This window comes from Mandrillus leucophaeus, unplaced genomic scaffold (assembly GCF_000951045.1).
Source record: "Mandrillus leucophaeus isolate KB7577 unplaced genomic scaffold, Mleu.le_1.0 Scaffold723, whole genome shotgun sequence".
Classification (NCBI taxonomy): Eukaryota; Metazoa; Chordata; class Mammalia; order Primates; family Cercopithecidae; genus Mandrillus; species Mandrillus leucophaeus.
The window spans coordinates 807,416-827,601 of NW_012107842.1; the positions used below are offsets into that span (position 1 = coordinate 807,416).

A 20,186-nucleotide genomic window follows, 5' to 3' on the forward strand; every position below is an offset into this window, starting at 1 on the left:
AATCTTTTTGGCCTCCTTATTTATCACCCTAACCTACTCAAATTTGTGTAGGAAGCCATTCAAGACAAAACTGCAAGTAGTTGAAACTGTGTTGTCAGCACCACAAATTTCTAGTAATGGTCTGAGTTCAAATCCATAGTGAAAACAAGCTGACTGGTTTAGCCCAGTGAAAGCAAATCATGCTTGTGAAGGAAGACTAAAGACTTACGGTCTTAAAACCATCATTTGAAGAGGTTTTTCCTCCTCATTGCTAGGCCAGTTTTCTAAGAGACCAAAGACAATTTCTTGTTGAAACAGATTTTGCCACTTTAAATATTAATGCCCATCAGAATCTTCTCACCCATTCATGTACTAGGGCAATAATTACTATCTGATGAACATGACAATTCTTAAACTGATCTAATGTAGGTGCCATATATTCTTTGGAAAGGGAATCCTTGAATGGATAATGATGATTCTATCACCTAATATTTTTTCTATGTGCCAGGTACTGATTTAAATTCTTGATTTATTAACTCATAAATTGGCATGTTCATGGAGGGAGACAGAAGTTAAGGAAAGTGACAAAGATCATACAGCAAGTAAGAGCTGGCGCTAGGATTTGAACCTAGGCACTGACTCCATAGCTAATGCTTCTCAATACTATGTTAAGCTGCCTGGTGTATGCCTTGTTTTGACAAAGAACCAAATGCTGAATTTAAAGGAGGCATGTGGAATGCCTCTCCTTAAAAGTCTTTTCTTAAAAATAATCCCTTTGTTAAGTCTTGTTTTAAATGCTTCTGATTTTACAAAAGGCCTTAATATGTTGAAACTTATCTATTTATGAGTGATAAATTAGTGATGGGGCCTAACACTGTCACCCGGGCTTGGAACGCAGTGGTGTGATCATTGTGGCCTTCACCTCCTGGGCTCAAGGGATCCTCCTGCCTTAGCCTCCAGAGTAGCTGGGACTACAGGTGTGTGCCACACCTGGCTAATTTTTCGTAGAATGGAGTCTCCCTGTGTTGCCCAGGCTGGCCTTGAACTCCTGACCTTAAACAATCCTCCTGCCTTGGCCTCCTGAAGTGCTGAGATTTTAGGCATGAATCACCATGCCTGGCCCTATTTTTACTTTTAGGTAATTAACTTTTTTAGAGAGTCTTTCTCTGTCACCCAGGCTGGAGTGCAGTGGCACGATCTTGACTTACTGTAGCTTCCAACTCCTGGACTCAAGCAATCTGCTCACCACAGCTTCCCAGGTAGTTAGGACTACAGGCATGCACCACTATGCCTGGCTAATTTAAAAATAATTTTTGTACAGACCGGGTCTCACTATGTTGCCTAGGCTGGTCTCAAACTCCTGGCCTTAAGTGATCTTCCTGCCTTGGCCTCCCAAATGCTGGGATTATAGGTATGAGCCCCCACACTTAGTTGAAATATTTTATAATGTTGTTTGATACATTTTATTGAAACTTTTTATAATATAAATATTTAAAAAATATTTTATAAGTTTGATACATTTTATTGAAGCTTTTTCATTCTACATTTCAAATTGAATCAGTAATTGTAAATGACAACTTTATAGAGTGCTAAGTATAGTAACAGTTACATGTTTAACCTTTGCACATAAATCTAGTTTGAAAAAGATGATACATTAGTAAATAAGTACATATTTATCCCAATCTTTAAAAACTGTCATGAAACCTAGAATAAATGTATTGAAATTAGATTTCCTGGGCAGTACTAAAAATCTATAAGGCTAAGGAATAGTCACAAAGAGGGAAGAAACTACAAAATGAGAACCTTAATCAATTAGGCTGTCTGCATATATGATTTGTATAAGAAGGCTGAAGCTATTTTCCATATTTTAGATTTTTTGCACTAATCTTTATTACATCCTGATTTTCTAGCAAATAATACAATTAAAAACTCTTCCTCCGAGGAGTCCGTAATAAAATATGTACTACCTGTGTTACTAGTTTAATAAAACATCCAAATAACCAATTTCTGTTTAAAATTTATAGTAAGAAACTTATTAAAAACAAAAGGCTATCTTGCTTCCAAATACAGGCCAATGTAAATGATTTTCCATATAGATAAACTCAAGGTGGGAGTTATAATTGGTTAAATCTGGTGGAGCAAACTTCTAAGAAAATGATTACGTGGCAGACCACGAGGATCAGCTGATTCTCTTCCTCAGCTGAACTATGTCAGATTCCCACAGTAAGAACTTCTCTCTTATTGAGGAGGCTCATTAGGGAAGGGTCCATCATCCATCCGTCTGCTCACATGAAAGCAGCTCCCTCCTGCTGACTCACTCTACCCCACATTAAAGCAAGGTAGTGTGCTTTTATGGCTTTTTCACTGGAGACCGTAAGTTTGAGTTGAATTATTCAATGTGAGGGTCACGGTGAGAGAACGTGGATCTTTCTTATTCTTGTGAACTGTGACCTTTCCTTTCAAGGCTTCACCTGTAAAAGAAAGGCAAAAATTGTTAAGAATTCAAGGAATACAGTGTAGCAGAAAAGCAAATAATGTATAACTACCACTTCTTTTTATTGTGTTTTACCACTTTTTAAATTTTATTTAAAGTTAATAATCATTTTTTTTTTCTTTTTGAGACGGAGTCTCAATCTGTCGCCCAGGCTGGAGTGCGGTGGCGCGATCTTGGCTCACTGCAAGCTCCCAGACTGGAGTGCAGTGGTGTGATCTCAACTCACCGCAACCTCCACCTCCTGGGTTCAAGAGATTCTCCTGCCTCAGCCTCCCGAGTAGCTGGGACTACAGGTGCGCGCCACTATGCCCAGCTAATTTTTTATTTTTAGTAGAGATGGGATTTCACCATGTTGGCCAGGCTGGTCTCAAACTCCTGACCTCAGGTGATCCACCCGCCTCGGCCTCTCAAAGTGCTGGGATTACAGGAGTGAGTGAGCCACCGCGCCTAGCCAATATTCATTTTTTAGAGCAGCATTATTTTATTTTTATTATTTTTTTAAGACAGAGTCTCTCTCTGTTGCCCAGGATGGAGTGCAGCGGTACAATCTCAGTTCACTGCAACCCCCGCCTCCTGTGTTCAATGATTTCTCCTGCCTCAGCCTCCCAAGTAGCTGGGATTATAAGCATGTGCCACCATGCCCTGCTAATTTTCTATATTTTATTAGAGACAGGGTTTTGCCATTTTGGCCAGGTTGGTCTCGAACTCCAGACCTCAGGTGATCCGCCCACCTACCTCAGCCTCCCAAAGTGCTGGGATTAGAGGCGTGAGCCACCACACCCAGCCCTGTTTCATTAATTTTTGAATGAAGTGAGAACTAACTACACACCACAGTGTCAAATCCTTGTGAAAGTGAGTAAAACTACTGTGGTCATGCAGGGTCAATGGAAGCATTTCACTGAACTTCTGAATATGAGGCCCTATGGTGGGTTCTGGGCATCTAGAAAAAAGATACGGTCCCTGCCCTCAAAGAGTTTGTGATCAGGGTGAAGAAAAAAGCTATGCTAGCAATTACACAATAGGCATGTGTATAAAGTGTGCTAGAGGTAAACGCTGGGGATGGTTGAAAGGCAGTTAAAGGCAAGGTTTCACAAGGATTAATGGCCAGGGCTAAAGTCATGGTTCACCAGGCTTAAGGGATGTACATGTAATGGTATTTAAGGAAAACATATACACAGAACCTTCACGAATGGCATTCTGAGGAACTGGAAATTATAGCTGGGAAAATGTAGAGGCACATGACAAGGCCATTGGCCATTAATGCATTGGTGCTGTAAAAGGGAAACAACGTAGCCATGTGAAACAATGAACACACAAAAATTATCTGTGCAAAGGCTGATTTCCTAAATTCTGCATGTTCCAAATTTTTATGTACTTTTCTAATTATAAATCTCATTTATTTTTTCCTTTATTTTAAAGAAAGCTGTTTAAAAAATCACAAAACAAACCACTAAGTTGTAGTTGATCACCATTCTTTGCTTAAATAATATTAAGATAACACCAATTAGTATCAGGAATAGCTTTAGCATCTGCATGGACACAACGAGGCTCCATAAAATGACCAAGGAAATCTATGTAAAACTACTGAAGTACTGAATCAATATCATATTTAAAAAATGCAAATTCCCCATATTCAAGGAAAATTATCTGAATGCTTTTCAAGATGGTAGTGAAATAACACAAGTAAAACATAACAAACCACCTAATATATTTATTTTCAGAATATAAAGATTCCATTACTGATACATTATTCTCTACATCTTTGCAAAAAAGGAGAGACTCATAGTTTAACACAAAATTAAGGAGTTCAATATTAGAAGAAATAATGTGGCCCAAGGTGCAATCCATTCAACAAAATATAACAATTTTTGTGTAGGTATATATGTCAATGTGTATATTTGGCTTTAGAATTTATACCTGACCTATTCCTCTGTATTATTAAGAAAATGATATAAAACTATCTCATATGACATGTTCACCAATAGTGGACATAATAAAGATTACCAGTCATAGTTCTACAAACTTTATGGAGTTCAGGTTAATCATTAGATAATTTATGCTTCTATTTGTTCAACACCTACTTTGTGTTAGGTTCTATTCTAAGGTCTTTACATGATTTATCTCACTTAATGGTCACAAAATATTGCTATGAGGTAAGTGCATTTTCCTGACTCAGATGAAGTTCAGAAAAGATAAGTAATCTGCCCAAGGTCATCTGCCAGCTAGTGAAAGAAGTAGGATTTTCAGCAAGGCAGTTTGATTCCAGAACCCAAGCTCAACTATATTCTGGTGCTTCTCTATATCTAAAAAAATCATGATTTATAGCTTTAAATATACTATAATGAACAAGAAATGACCTGTATTTTACTGCCCTGTGGGTGGTTTTTTTTTTTTGGTAAAAATATTTAGCCACTTGTTTATAAACACAATTGATATGTAAGTTAATGTAACTACTATTCTATAATAACTCTAATGAAAAATGATACATGTTTTCTTATCTAAGGCATTAACCTAGGGAAGAAATAAAAGATCATTAGTATATTGAACACATTTAAGATTTTTCTATTTTGGCTGTTTTATTGCTTCTTTTTAAATCAACATTTAAAAATTAAAAGTTACTTATTGACACCGAAACTGAGAACGAACAGCCACAGTATGATAAACTGACAATGTTTTTGTAAATACAAGACAGAATAGTAATTGTCAACTTGGTTATCGGGTTTAACTTACTGTTATTGAATTGCCAACACTGAATCAACAAACTTGATTTTTACAACACAGTGGCTTGCTAGTTCCTTTTTACTTAAAAGCAGCATGTTTTATGTAAATTAATTTAGTCGCTGGTATAAAGTAGTTCACATATGAAAAGACAGATAATGGACACTTGAGATTCAAAAATAACAAAATTACCTCCACAGACCCAACATAAAGTAAGTATTCTATTAGATGTCCTAGTTAGGACATTGAAGTGTGGAGGGAAAAAGGATAGATTGGGGGAGCAGGAGATTAAAGTGTTCATTTGCATACCACCTGGTTTTACACATAGAAAATCCTGAAGCTATATGCAAAGAAGGCTACTAGAACTATATACTGAAGTTTAAGCAAGGTCTTATCATTTAGGATCAAGATATAAAAATCCTATTTCTACATACTAGCAATGAAGAATTTATGTAACAGCACAAACAGCAGCTTCAAAAAAGCATAAAGGCGGTGGTGGCTCATGCCTGTAATCCCAGCACTCTGGGAGGCAAAGGTGGGCGGATCACTTGAGACAGGAGTTTGAGACCAGCCTGGCCAATATGGCAAAACTGTCTCTACTAAAAATACAAAAATTAGTCAGCTGTTGTGGCACACCCCTGTAGTCTCAGTTACGTGGGAGGCTGAGGCTATGAGAATAGCCTGAACCCAGGAGGTGGCAGTTGCAGTGAGCAGACATCACGCCACTGCACTCCAGTCTGGGAGACAGAGCAAGTCTCATTCATTCTCTCTCTCTCTCTCTCTCTCTCTCTCTCACACACACACACATACACATGCATACAACACTTGAGATAAATGTAACAATATATGTCTGACTTACATAAACTACAAAACAATTCTAACAATGGTCCACATAAATGGAGAGACCCACTCTCTTGTGGGTGAAAGACTCAATGTTAAGATGTCAATTTTCAGTAATCTATAGATTTAACAAAATCCCAGTCAAAATCCTAACAGGCTTTTTAAGGCCAGAAATTAATGACCTGATTTTAACATTTATATGGCAATATAAAGGACCCAGAATAGCCAAAACAATTGTTTGTATAAATCTTGCCATCTTGTTCTTTTTCAATCTTATACAGTCTGTCTTAAAGGCATAAGGACAGACATACAGGTCCATGGGGGAAAATGAGAACTCAGAAGTAGATCTATATACATATAGTCAATTAATTTTTGACAAGGGAGCCAAGGTAATTAAATCAAAAGGATAGTCTTTTTAAGAAATGACGATGGAACAAGTGAATATATATTTGGGAAAAGATGAACTACTATTAACTTTTAAATTTAACTCAATTAGATGACAAACCACCCAATTTGAAACCAAGCAAAATATTTGAGCAGAAATCTCACAGGAAGATATAAAAATGGCCAATACACATATGAAACAATGTTCAACATCACATCAGGCAAATGAAAACTACAAGCACAGCTATAACTGCATACTCAATAAAACGGCTTAAAATACTGCATCTTTTTTATAAGTGCTAAAAATGATGTGGAACAACTGAATTCAGCAATGGAATGCTAGCCCTAGGAATGTTAGATAGTTATAGTCATTTTTTATTTATTTTATTTATTTTTTTTGAGATGGAGTCTCGCTCTGTTGCCCAGCCTGGACTGCAATGGCATGATCTGGGCTCACTGCAAGCTCCGCCTCCTGGATTCACACCATTCTCCTGCCTCAGCCACCAGAGTAGCTGGGACTACAGGCGCCCACCACCACGCTCAGCTAATTTTTTGTATTTTTTAGTACAGACGGGGTTTCACTGTGTTAGCCAGGATGGTCTCCATCTCCTGACCTGTGATCCACCCGCCTCAGCCTAACAAAGTGCTGGGATTACAGGCGTGAGCCACCGTGCCCGGCAGTATAGTCTTTTTAAAAAAATTTGCCAGTTTCTTAGAAAGTTAAATATACGCTTACCATAAGACCCAGTAATTCCACTTCTAGGTATCTACCCAAGAGAAATAAAAACATCTGTCTGCACCAAGACTTTTACATTAATATTCGTAGCAACTTTATTCTTAATGGCCCCTAACTGAGAGCAATCCAGAAGTCTAGCAGCAGGTGAATACCTAAGTAAACTGTGGCATGGCCAAAGGAATATTACTTGGCAATAAAAAGGAACAACCTAATGATAGATGAATCTACAAAAAAAAACGCTAAGAAAGCTAGAGTACATTCCATATAATTCCGTTGATAAAAATTCTAAAAAGGAAATACATATAATGACAAAGCATATCAGTGACTGTCTTGGTCTGGGAATCAGGGTTGGGGACTGCCCATACAGGGAATTGAGAAACTTTTTGGAGTGATGAAAATAATCTATGTTTCCACAGTGGTGTATGTAATTTTCAAAACTCATTGAGCTGTACAATCAAAATGTGTGAATTTTAATTACATGTAAATTATTTGTTTAAAAATGTGCCTAGGAATAAACATAGACAAATGAAATGTAGAGAAATCAGAAGATCAATTAAGATTCAGTACATAGAAAGTGGCGCATTTTAAGTCACTGAGGAAGGATTCAATAAATTGTACAAAAGTAGTAATATAATCTTTTAAAGGATGAAACCAAAGCCAGAAACCAAAAGGAAAAGTTTGACAGACGTGACTATAAAAAAATGAAAAAAAAAAAAATTCTATAAAGCAAGAGTTGAAAGAAAAGAAAATAAAAGCAGTGTTAATTTTCATTTCTTTGTGCAACAAGTATTTTTTAAATCTGAATTTTGAATTGATTCCTTAGGATGGATGATCAGAAGTATAATTTCTTCATAAAAGGTATGAAATATATTCCAGTGTTACATTCCTGCCATCTTCATCAATAAAAGAGTAAATGAAAACAACAACCAAACTATGATTGCTCTGATTTGTATTTCAAATCAGAGGAGATAAGTATGATTTCGTTTATTTAACTACCATCTAAAAAATCTGGTGCATTTACCTTACGGCTTTTCTCATTAATGTATATGAGGTATTGCTAGTAAATATTTCCTTTTAGTACATTTGCTCTGATGGTTGCGCTCTTTCATTTACATTGCCTTTCGAGTGTTAAAATATGTAAGTTGTCTTGTTTATGAAAGTCCTATTCAATCCTTAGTGTAAGTCAAAAGAGAAATGTTCCATCGTGCTTATAAATCTGGTTATCATCTTCATTTCAGGATCAAAGGATGTACCTATAAGAGTTCTATGTGTTCCTCAGTTTAGAAACAAAAAGCCCCAGTCAAAATGAATTAGTAACGGATATTTCTGTTAATTTTTCACAAAAGAAAAAATCGTAAGCATCAATGTAAATAGTTGAAAAATTAACATAATGTCATATGTATATAAGCTGATGCTGATAACTATGATTTTCATTTCTTAAAATGAAATACAGGTAAATCTTTTCCATAATCATAATTTCAAAGATGACGGTGCACACACACACTCATTTAAGTTAATTAAATAGCATGAAGGGTCACAGTAATAAATGTATAATTCACACTGCTGATCTCCCTTCTACTGTTCAGACCTAACGAAAGTGCCAAGGCAATGGCTATAATACCAGAATGGATCAGAGTAATTAATCAGTGTCAAATAGATATAAAATGACTGATGTTAAGTGTGTGCACTGTGTTGAGAGCTGGAAGGAACACTCTGGAGCTGAGCTGCATGGACTCGTTTTTTATCATCAGCAGACGGCTGTTAGTATAACACAAAGCAGTGCCATAGTTCTAGACAAAAACGACTTCATTTTAATTGTTATACTGTATTTTTTAGAATTAATTTCTTCTGGAGCAATGAAGCTTCATTTCCCCAGAAAAAGGAACGAAAAACACAATAAATCATTATTAATTGCTGTTAAAGCTTAGAGTTGAAAAATGAAAGAAAAAACTCCCAGATTCTCTATCATATAAAAGCTTACTATGTACTGTATGGATAAATAAAGAGAAATAGCCTGATTTTATATTTTCAAAGCCAAATCACATTAAAAAGAAATGAATTTTAAAGTACTGCCATATTTACTTACAATAAAAGTTTGTACAATAAAACAGAACGTGAATTGTAAAGGGAAAACCCACCCTGAATTTAAACTTTAAGTGTCCTCATCTAGGCAAAATAACTCTATAGTTCCATTTACAATATTTTACTTATCTTGTCATACTACCTTCTGGACACTAAAATAAGCTTTACATATAGTAATTTTTCCAAATGAGACTCACAGCTTCATCTATTTTCATCTACAAATCTTATAGTACATTGAGTCAAAAGCTACTTTTAGTTTAAATGTAACTATAGAGAACTCTTTTAAGCCATACCAAGGTAAGTTTGAATACTAACCTGCTCAAGTGCAATAGTATGAAATTTCTGATAACACCGGAGTTGGCAAAATTGGCCAACAAAATATGGACACTAGATGACCTTGGCATAGTGTTACCCAGGGTGATGGAGAAAATTAGATTTCAATGACAATATATACTATTGTACTTATTTATTCGGCAGAATATGTCAAATATTACATCACATCAAGAAGAAACAAGGGAGGCACACTAAGATGTTGAACTTCTATTAGAACCCCAGCATGCTAAGATGTTGTAACACGTGTGTGTATGAATTTATCTGGGAAATCAAGAAAGAGAACAATCAGCTCTGAAGACATTTAAATTTTACAGAAATTAGCTATGCCATGAAGGGTGAGTCGGAATTTATCAAGTGAAAGAGGTCAAAACAACCTTCTAGGTAGAAAAATACCTTCGACAAAAGCAAGAAGAAAAAGAAAAGTTAGCTTAAAAATGAGCAATCTGTATAACTGGGGTATATGAGCTTACCTGGGGTTGTGAAAGGATGGGGTTGGAAATGATGAAAAACCAGAATCAGATTGCAAAGGGCCATGGTAAGGAGTTTGTATTTTATCTTGAAGATATTGACTGTCCAGTGGGAAGTTTAAAACTAACTTTATGGCATTATTTACATAAATTGTGTTCGAATGTTGCCACTTTCTTAGTTTCATAAACCACCCCAAAGTCTTAAATATTATCTCTTCCAGAAGTTTTACAGTTTTAAGCTTTTAGATTTGTATCTATGATCCACTTAGTTTTTATATATGTTAGTTTTTGGATATGGTGTGAAGAATCATTATTTTCTCAAACAAATATTTACTTGTTCTAGCACCATTTCAAAAGATCACCCTTTCTCCATTAATCAGCACTGCTCCTTTGTAAAAATTTAATTATACAAGAGTAGGTCTATTTCTGGATTGTTATATTGACTTAAATGGCTATAATAAACACTACTATACTGCCTAGATTAATATAACCTTTGGTAAGTTTAGAAATAACACTGTATAAAGATTCCAATGTGGTTCTTTCTCAATTATTTTGGTTATTCTAGGATTTTGATTTCTATATAAATTTTAGAATCAGCCCATTAATTTCTACAAAACAGATTTTGACTGAGATTGCACTGAATTAATAAAGGAAATTCTTCTATGAAGAAGTAACACTGTAACAGTATTAAGTGTTCCAATTCACAGAATATATCTCTTCATTTATTTAGGTTTTCTTTAATGTCTCTCAGCAATGTTCTATAGTTAAGTGTACAAGTTTTGCATATATTTTGTTAATTTTATTCCTAAGGTTTTAATTTTTCTTGATGCTACTGTAAATGGTACTGTTTTTTTAAATGACAAGTTCAATCATTCATTGCTCCTCCAGGAGCTCTCGCTGTGCTGATCCCTGTCTAGGTTTCAGGCTATCTGGAGTCCAGGCTGGGGGATATTGGAGGAAAACATCATAAATTTACCACAGGTTTGCTGGTACTTAGAATTCTGGCCTTCTCCTCCCATTTATTTGCTATTACTTTTCAGAGATCTTAATAGCTGCTCCATGCCCTCTGGTTTTATAGCTATATTTGGTGGGAAAAATTGGATAGAATGTGCTATTATCACCTTACCTGGGACTGGAATTTCAGTGCCTTTATATTTAAAGTGTGTTTCCTGGAGGCAGCATTTAGTTCTATTCAGTCTATTTCTGCCTTTTAATTGGCATGTCCAGATCCTTCATGTTTAATGTAATTATCAGTCTATTTAAGTCTGAATTTAAGTCTATCATCTTACCGTTTGTTTTTTATTTGTTCATCTGTTAGTGTCCTTTTCCCCATCTTCTTTAAAAAAATTTAATTATTTTTTGAGAGACAGGGTCTTGATTTGCACCCAGGCTGAAGTATAGTGATGCAATCATAGCTCACCATAGCCTGGACCTCCTGGGCTCAAGCAACCCTCCTGCCTCAGCCTCCTGTGTAGCTCAGACTACAGTTATGTGCTACCACACCTGGCTAATTAAAAAACTTTTGTTTTTCTTTAGAGACAGGGTCTTGCTTTGTTGCCCAGGCTGGTCTCAAACTCTTGGTCTCAGCGATCCTGCTGCCTTGGCCTCCCAACGTGCTGGGATTACAGGCATGGACCACCATGCTTGGCCCCTATCTTCTTTTGAATTGAGTACTTTTTTCAGGATTCCATTCTGTCGCCACCACTAAATTACTAGTTATAGTTTGTGGTTAAATTTTAAATTTATTAGCTGTTGCTTTAGGGTTTACAATGTATATACTTAAACTTCACATACAGTGTAAAAACTTTACAATACATTAAATATTTCTATTTTCTCATTAATTTCCTTGGTTATCATTGCCATATATTTTACTTCTCCATATGTTTTAAACCTACAATACATTATTCGTTTTGCTTTAGTCAATGATCATTTTAAGAAATTAAGAAATGAAAAAATAAAGCTTTTTAATGTGATCACACATTTACCATTTCTGGCATTTTCCATTGCTTTGTTAAGATCCAAGTTTCCATTTGGTGACATTTTATTTCCTCTTGAACTTACTTTAATACATGTCTTATATTTCCAGTCTGCTGAAAATAAATTTGTTCAGCATTTTTCTTCTGAAAAAGTCTTCATTTAGTTTCATTAAATAACATATTTCTTGTAGATACAGAATCTAGGTTGCCAGTTTCAGTATTTCAAAATGTCATTCAATTAATCTTCTGGCTTACATAGTTTTTGATGAATATTCTTTTTTTTTGTTTTGTTTTGTTTTTGTTAGATAGTCTTGCTCTGTTACCCAGACTGGAGTGCAGTGGCGCGATCTCAGCTCACTGCAACCTCTGCCTCCCGGTTCCAAGCAATTCTCATGCCTCAGCCTCCTGAATAGCCAGGATTACAGGTGTGTGCCACCACGTCCAGCTAATTTTTTGTATTTTGAGTAGAGATGGGATTTTGCCATGTTGCCCAGGCCTGTCTTGAACTCCTGAGCTCAGGCAATCTGCCTGCCTTGGCCTCCCAAAGTGCAAGGATTACAGGCATGAGGAATCACGCCTGGCCAGTTTTTGATGAACATTCTAAGGTTATTTCTTTGTCCTTCTCTACATGATGTTTCCTTTTACTGTGGCTTATGTTAAAATTTAAAAAAGTTATCACTGTTAGCTTGATATGTTTCGGTGTTTTGAGTTTATCCTTCTTTAGGTTAACTAAGTTTCTTCAATGTGTAGCTTGTATCAAATATACTTCCTGTTGCATCGCCTCACCTTACCCTATTCCTCCCTCAGCTTCTTCCAAGGACTAGGATACAGTGCTTGGTATTTTCCCATAGGCTACTGTGGATATGTTCATTTCTATTTTAAATATGTTTCTCCTCTCCTTGCTCTATTTTGAATACATTTGATTGATTGCTGTGTATTCAAGTTCACTGATCTTTTCTTCTGCCATTAATTCCATCAAATGACATTTTCACTTTAAGTGTCTTCTCACATTCTCTTCGCTATGTTCATATAAGCATAGTTACAACATTTTCTCAACATGCTTCTCTGCTAATTTCATCACTTCTGGGTCTGTTCCTATCAGACATTTTCCTGCATCCAATGTTTGGTTGAATGCTGGACATCAAGAATTTTATATTATTGAATGTATCCATTTTGTTTTCCTTTGTGGCTACTAAGTTACTTGCAGCTTAGTTCTTTTCCCTTCAAGGCTTGTTTTTAAGATTTGCTAAGGAAGATCTAGACAGCCTTAAGCTAGAAATGTGAACCCCATGCAGCCCTGTGTGAACTGAGAACTCCTTGGTACACATTTGCTCCAACTACTTTGCTTGACCTTGTGCATTTAATCCTATATATACACATCTTACTCGTGTAAAACTCCAGGAGTCTTCCTATAGATCTTTTTGAGCTTGTTTTCTGATGAGCTTACCCTCTTCAGTACTCTGCTCTGCAACTTCCCAGCATCTATTAATTAACGCTACCATCAAAGGCTTAGCAGGATTAACAAAAAGTGTTACTTACATGATCCTTTCTTTATATTCCCATAACAAAGAAATGACTATTTTTCCAACTGTACCATTTCCTTTTAAAATCTTTCTTCAGCTTGTACTCTCTTAGGGGATTCTAATATTTTGTGACATATTGGTCTTACTATTTAGATACAAAAGCGTACACCACGGTAGTAAAAGAAACACAGGTGGTGCCAGCAGGCAATATTTGCATCACACAACTCCTTCATAATATTCTACAAATGCTTAAGAGCAAAGCACAAACCAGTTACTCTAAAGATTACTAGGTAAAGAATAGTAAGGATTTCAAAACTTCACTAGTCATTAAACAATATTTTGTAATGAAGCAGGAGAAAATTTTGAGAATCAAACTCAAATGCTATCTTAAATCTCCCTCACAATTAAAACATGAACTAGTACTGCCTTTAAAACTCTAGTAATAAAATGACAAAATGGCTACAATGAAGAAAAAAGCAACATTTTCAAGTTTCCAAACATCAATCCAAATACCAGAGCTACAGAAAAACAAAAATGAGGCTAAACGGACTTCATTTGGGTTTTCCTCATTTCAGTTCTGCTGTGCTCAAGCTTTCTGCAGACAGAAAATGACACCATCAAGGTTTTATTTCCGTATTACTTGCAACTTCAAAGTGAGAAAATGACAAGGTGCTGCTTCAATCTCGTATTTATTTGCATCTATTAAACTCAATTTGTGTATCAACAGTGAATTTGAAGCTATAGTAGAATTTATGAAATATTGAACAGAGATTGATAACCACCTGGTAACTGTAATATAGAGCCCACCACCCAGCTTTGTTAAATCTTAGTATTCTACCAGAGTTCCTCCAATTTTTTACAAAGTTTTCTTGTATATGTCTTTTATATGACATTGACCCCCCTGCCACCTCAGTTGTAGCCTACCCTAATCCTATTTCTAACCTTCCCCAGAGGTAACCACTATGCTGAATGTGAGTTGTTTCATACTTGTATTAGATATGTGTATGTGTGGTTGTTTTACATGTTTTAAAAGTTCACATAAATGGTATCTTGTCAGACTCATTCTGCAATTTTCTTTTTTGTTCAATGTTGCCTCGCCTACCTTAACTCCCCAAGAGACAGGGTCTTGCTATGTTGCCCCAGCTGGAGTAAAGCGGCTCAATCACAGCTCACTGCAGCCTCAAACTCCTGGGCTCAAGGGAACTTCCGGTCTCAGCCTCCTAAGTAGCAGGGACTATAGGTGTGCACCACCATGCCCGGCTTCAATGTTGTTTTTGATAGAAACATACATACATAACTTACCTGCTCTAGATACTATTCTATGCAACTACCACCTTTTCTAATCCATCTTCTGCTGGTGGACAATTAAGGTTATTTCCAATTTTTCCCTTCTACAAACCATGCTGCTATAAAGATTTTTATATATGTTGTGGGAGAGACTGTTAGAATACAGGCCTAGGAAAAAATTGCTTGGCTGTAGGGATGGTACATCTATACTTAGCTTGAGAGTATCAAACTGCTCTTAAAAGTTCTACTAATTAAAAGCCAGCAAAAGGGGATGAAAGTTGCATTTGGCTACATTATTGCCAGCACTTGACATTGGTAAACTTTATGTATTTTCTTCCCCCAATTAATGAACAACAAACAGCATCTCATAGGTTCAGTTAGCCTTTCCCTGAGTTATTGGTGAAGTTGGATTTTTTTCACTGAAGCTTGTTATACATTCAGCTTTCATGCCCTCAGGAGGTTTTCAGAGAAGGTGGTACAAGAAGACTTACATGTAGTAAGCAGTTTAAAATTTTAAATCCCATAATGAAATTCTAACTTTTAGAGTGAAATGTATAGGTATGTCAGAACTATAGGTGCTAATATAAGTGAACAATCAATGAGTTTTTAAAATAAAAAATAGAATCTGATTTGCCCTTGAATATTGCGTAACATTTGGATAGGCAGGGAAGAGACAGTGGAGAGAATGGTAAGACAAATAAACTTTGAATGCAATAACTTTTTCTCTTTTTTTGAGACAGTTTTGCTGTGTCACCCAGGCTGGAGTGCAGCGGTATGATCACAGCTCACTGAAGACTAAAGCGAGCCCCCTGCCTCAGCCTCCAAGCAGCTAAAAGTACAGGCTTGTGCCACTATGCCCAGCTAATTTTTAGAGTTTTGTAGAGATAGGGTCTTGCTATGTCGCTTGGGCTGGTCTTAAACTGGCCTCAGCTGGGTGTGGTGGCTCATGCCTGTAATCCCAGCACTTCGGAACTCCGAGGTGGGCAGATTGCCTGAGGTCAGGAGTTTGAGACCAGCCTAGCCAACGTGGTGAAACCCCATCTCTACTAAAAATACAAAAATTAGCTGGACCTGGTGGCGGGCACCTGTAATCCCAGCTACTTGGAGGCTAAGGCAGGAGAATTGCTTGAACCCAGGAGGTGGAGGTTGCAGTGAGCCGAGACGGTACCATTGCACTCCAGCCTGGGCAACAAGAGTAGAACTCTGTCTCAAAAAAGAAAACACAAAACCCAAAACTGGCCTCAAGTTATCCTCCTGCCTCGGCCTCCCAAAGTGGCTTATTACAGGCATAAGCCACTGTACCTGGCCTACAATAACTACTGAATGAAATTGTCTTTAACTTTTATTTTATTGGTCATATCTCTCTTTAGTCACTTGGAGAAAGAAAATATTTTCTTTTAGTTATATTTGTAACTTATAAAATACTAACTATTGCTTAAAGTTTTCTGAATTCTGTGATACTTTAAGAGCTAGGTAATCTTATTTATTTTAGTTGGCAGAAATTAGACTTAAAAAATTTTCTTAAATTATGTCTTTAAATGATATGCCATCTAAAATGTATGTAGATGGTAAACTCTAAGAACATCTTTTCTTAACATCTGTTATATTGCTTCAAATACATTGTGCAGGCCAGGCACAGTGGCTCACACCTGTAGTCCCAGCACTTTGGGAGGCCAAAGCAGGCGGATCACTTGAGGTCAGGAGTTGGGGACCACCATGGTGAAACCCCATCTCTACTTAAAAATACAAAACTTAGCCGGGTGTGGTGGTGTGTGCCTGTAATCCCAAGTACTCAGGAGGCTGAGGCAGGAGAATTGCTTGAACCCAGGGGATGGAGGTTGCAGTGAGCTGAGATCACGTCACTGTACTCCAGCCTGGGTGAGACAGTGAGACTCTGTCTCAAAAAGCAAATATAGTGTGCACAGAAAAAGTGGTTGTAAAATGAATGAATATCTTCTACTTCAGAATGAATAAGATACTTTTCCCCCTACTATTCTTTCTCACCTGCTTTAACTGAAAATGGTTTTTCCAGTAGAAATACTGTTTGTTTCCAGTGTGTTTTGGTGCTCTGAGGGCCCGTAGAGAACACGACCTGAATTGGTAAAGTTCAAAAGTATTTGATGAAGTACAAGATTTTTAATATCATGGTACATTAATCTACAACATCAAACACAAGCCCCGACTGCTTACAGCAGCAAAATGCTTATGATTAAACACCTCGGGGCACAAAATAAAATATAATGTACTTCTGTAATAATTAATTCTTATGAGATAACTCATGATACTTACCCTGTTGTGGCAATTCTTCTCAAAATATATATCAAAGTAGCCAGCAATTGCCTGTTTTTTAAAAAAAGAAATATAAATACTTACTAAATGAATTACATTATGTAATAACTAATTATTGTCTCTTAAGACATGGCAAATGAGAAACTATTTCAGACACTCAATACCTCTTAAACTCAATATTTTTCCTGGAAAAGATGTTATAAGTAAAAACAAAGTAATGTAATTTGGCTTTTCTTCACAGAAGTAACATAATAAAGGTAATAAGGCTAATCAAACAATCAGTATGATTTAATAGAGAAATAATCATGCTAGACCACTGAAAGGGAAACACACATGGAAAGAGAGCTGGCCCCTCACTGATCCTTACTCGCCAACTGAGTGTCCACCCATGCGTTAGGCCATCTTGGCTTCTCCAGCTGTAGTCAAGCATTCAGACAACTGCAGCAGCATGAAAGATGCCAGGAAAGACCAGCAGGTGCACTAGTCAGTTAAGTCCAGTCAGGATTGCAGAATCGGAAACATAGATATAAATGGTTTGGGCTTCAAGCCAGAGTTTTGAGATGGGTTATTATACAGCAACAAATAATTGAAACATGCCCTTTTATACAAAGCCAGTTCATTTAATTTCTTCTAGTCTAGTATATCTGTTTTTAAGTCAAGTACTGTGAATATTTTTGTGACGAAATAAAGATTTTTAAAATGTTACCTGTTTTATTTTCCTGAAAAAAAGAACAATAGTACTCAAATTTTATGTTTAAGCAAGTACTCAAAGGAGAAACTCCAAAGTGAGCTCTAAGGGTTATTGTGATAGTACAAAAATAGTACAAAAAGATCTTTTTTTTGAGATGGAGTCTTGCTCTGTTGCACAGGCTGGAGTGCAATAGTGCGATCTCAGCTCACTGCAACCTCTGCCTCATGTGTTCAAGTGATTCTCCTGCCTCAGCCTCCTGAGTAGCTGGGATTACAGGCATGCGCCACCTGTAATTTTCGTATTTTTAGTAGAGATGGGGTTTTATCATGTTGGTCAGGCTGGTCTTGAACCCCTGACCTTGTGATCTACCCCCCTCGGCCTCCCAAAGTGCTGGGATTACAGGTGTGGGCCACTGCACCCAGCCTACAAAAAGATCTCTTAAAGAAATTAACATATTCAGGTAAATACATAATTTTGAGTTTTTTGGTTAAATTTAAATACCATTCCTTTTTCTTTCACTATTGGAACTAGCTGGACTTAATCATTTTTTAAAACTGGCATTACATTAAGCTTATAAAGTGTTAAAAACAGGACACTGAGTTTTTGAAAAATCATGGTAAAGCTAATTTGTGTACTCCGCTGCTTTTGTTAAAAATGTGACATTTTATTGATCTTGTAGGGTTAATATGGATTAGGTCCAAACCAAATTCAGTATTTAACCTTGAGGTTCATTGCAATTTAGATACTGAGAGAATCAAAATACTATTAATAATTCTGCCAAATAGAATTATAAAACAATGTAGTACTCAGCCACAGATTATCATAAAAACCATGTGGTTAATTAGAATATTTCTAAATAAAACCTTTTACAATTGATTTCTGGATACTTATGATGCTTCTTCACAGACCAGTTCAGCTGTTTTCTTATTTATTTCTGTATGCCTGTCTTGTTCACCACTATACTCTTAGTGCCCAGAGCAGTAACCTGGCCCATAGGATACAATACAATATTTGCTGAGCAAATGTGTTTATTATACATTCTATTATGTTAGTTACGATAGTATATTATAGTTTGCCTTATACTGCAATTTATTTAAGAGCAGGGCGTATGTGTAACTCACCTCTATGCCCCTTACCCAATACAATGTTATATAGTAGGTTTTCAATACATTTTAGTCAAATGAAAACTTTGTCTTCAGTCTCAAATATGGCTAGCTTTATTATATAGTCAGTACACTTTATTAAAGCATTGACTAACTGAACTTGAATGGAACTAATAATTTTTAACTCTGAAAAGCATGGAACATGTGGGACAAATATGGAGAGGAGAGAGCTAGAAAAGATCTCCTAATTTTGTATGTAGGAAATGCCCAAGTCTCAGCCTAACCCCCAAATTACGCATTTACAGGTGAGACCCAAACCCACATAGCAAAAGCTTAGAGAATTGAACTAAAATTGGAATCACTGGTGCAAGTCTCAGGATTAACCTCTGAATAAAACATGCATGGAAAAAAAAACCAAAACTAAGTAAAGGCCTAGAGAACTGAACTGAGATTTGAAAAATCTGTAAAAGTTTCAGACTAATCCGTAAAGTAGGTATGTGTAAGACAGCCTCAAAACAGCGTAACAAAAGCTTAGAGAATGTGACTGAGACTTGGCCAACTGTCTGCTCGGACACTAAGACAGAACTTATGGTCTGATTTTAACTGGGCTGACTGTCTGCTAACAACAAACATCAACATTCTTAAGATTCTAACAAGATACACAGTTTATACAACATAGCATGCACAACATGTAAGGTACAATCTCAAATTACTCAACATATGAAGAATCAGGAAAATTGAACAACTCTCAAGAGAAAAGACAAGCCACCTCTGAGATAACCCAGATGCTCGAACTATCAAGCAAAACTTTAAAGCAGCAATTACAACTATGTTCCAACAGGGACAGAAAACACAATGGAATGAATCAAAAGATTAGAAATTCTCAGCAGAGAAACTGTAAAAAAAGAACCAAATGAAAAAATTTTAATTGGAAATTATAATAACTGAAACTTCTGGGCTGAATAGCAGAATGGAGATGATAGGGAAAAAATCAGTGAATTTGAAGATTAATAGAAATTATCCAATTTGAAGAAGGGAAAAAGACGGCAATAAAATGCATGTTATAGGACCTCGGAGACCCATAGATCTAACGTGACATTGGTGGTCCAGATGGAAAAGAAAAAGACACTGATGGAGAAAGTTTTAAAATTCTGCATCTAGACAGAACATCATTTATGAATGAAGGCAAAATATGACATTTTCAAGTCAAGGAAAAGTAAAGAAATTCATTGCCAATAGACTTCCTTCAGAAACATTTTAAAAGAACTTCTTCAGGTTGATGGG

At 36.3% G+C, this 20,186-nt stretch overlaps 1 protein-coding gene across 3 annotated transcripts in view; it reads right to left on the minus strand.

The window, feature by feature from the left end:
• Nucleotides 1–1,428: 1,428 nt before the first annotated feature.
• Nucleotides 1,429–20,186, minus strand: part of PRMT3 (protein arginine methyltransferase 3) — a 136,017-nt gene continuing 117,259 nt past the window's right edge. For all 3 annotated transcript variants that reach the window (XM_011965405.1, XM_011965404.1, XM_011965403.1), the window contains 3 exons: nucleotides 17,109–17,159; nucleotides 16,824–16,911; nucleotides 1,429–2,450 (listed from right to left, as the gene is read on the minus strand). In XM_011965405.1, the coding sequence (XP_011820795.1) occupies nucleotides 2,341–2,450; nucleotides 16,824–16,911; nucleotides 17,109–17,159 (249 nt within the window). In that variant the 3' untranslated portion in view covers nucleotides 1,429–2,340. The remainder of the gene's footprint in view (nucleotides 2,451–16,823; nucleotides 16,912–17,108; nucleotides 17,160–20,186) is intronic.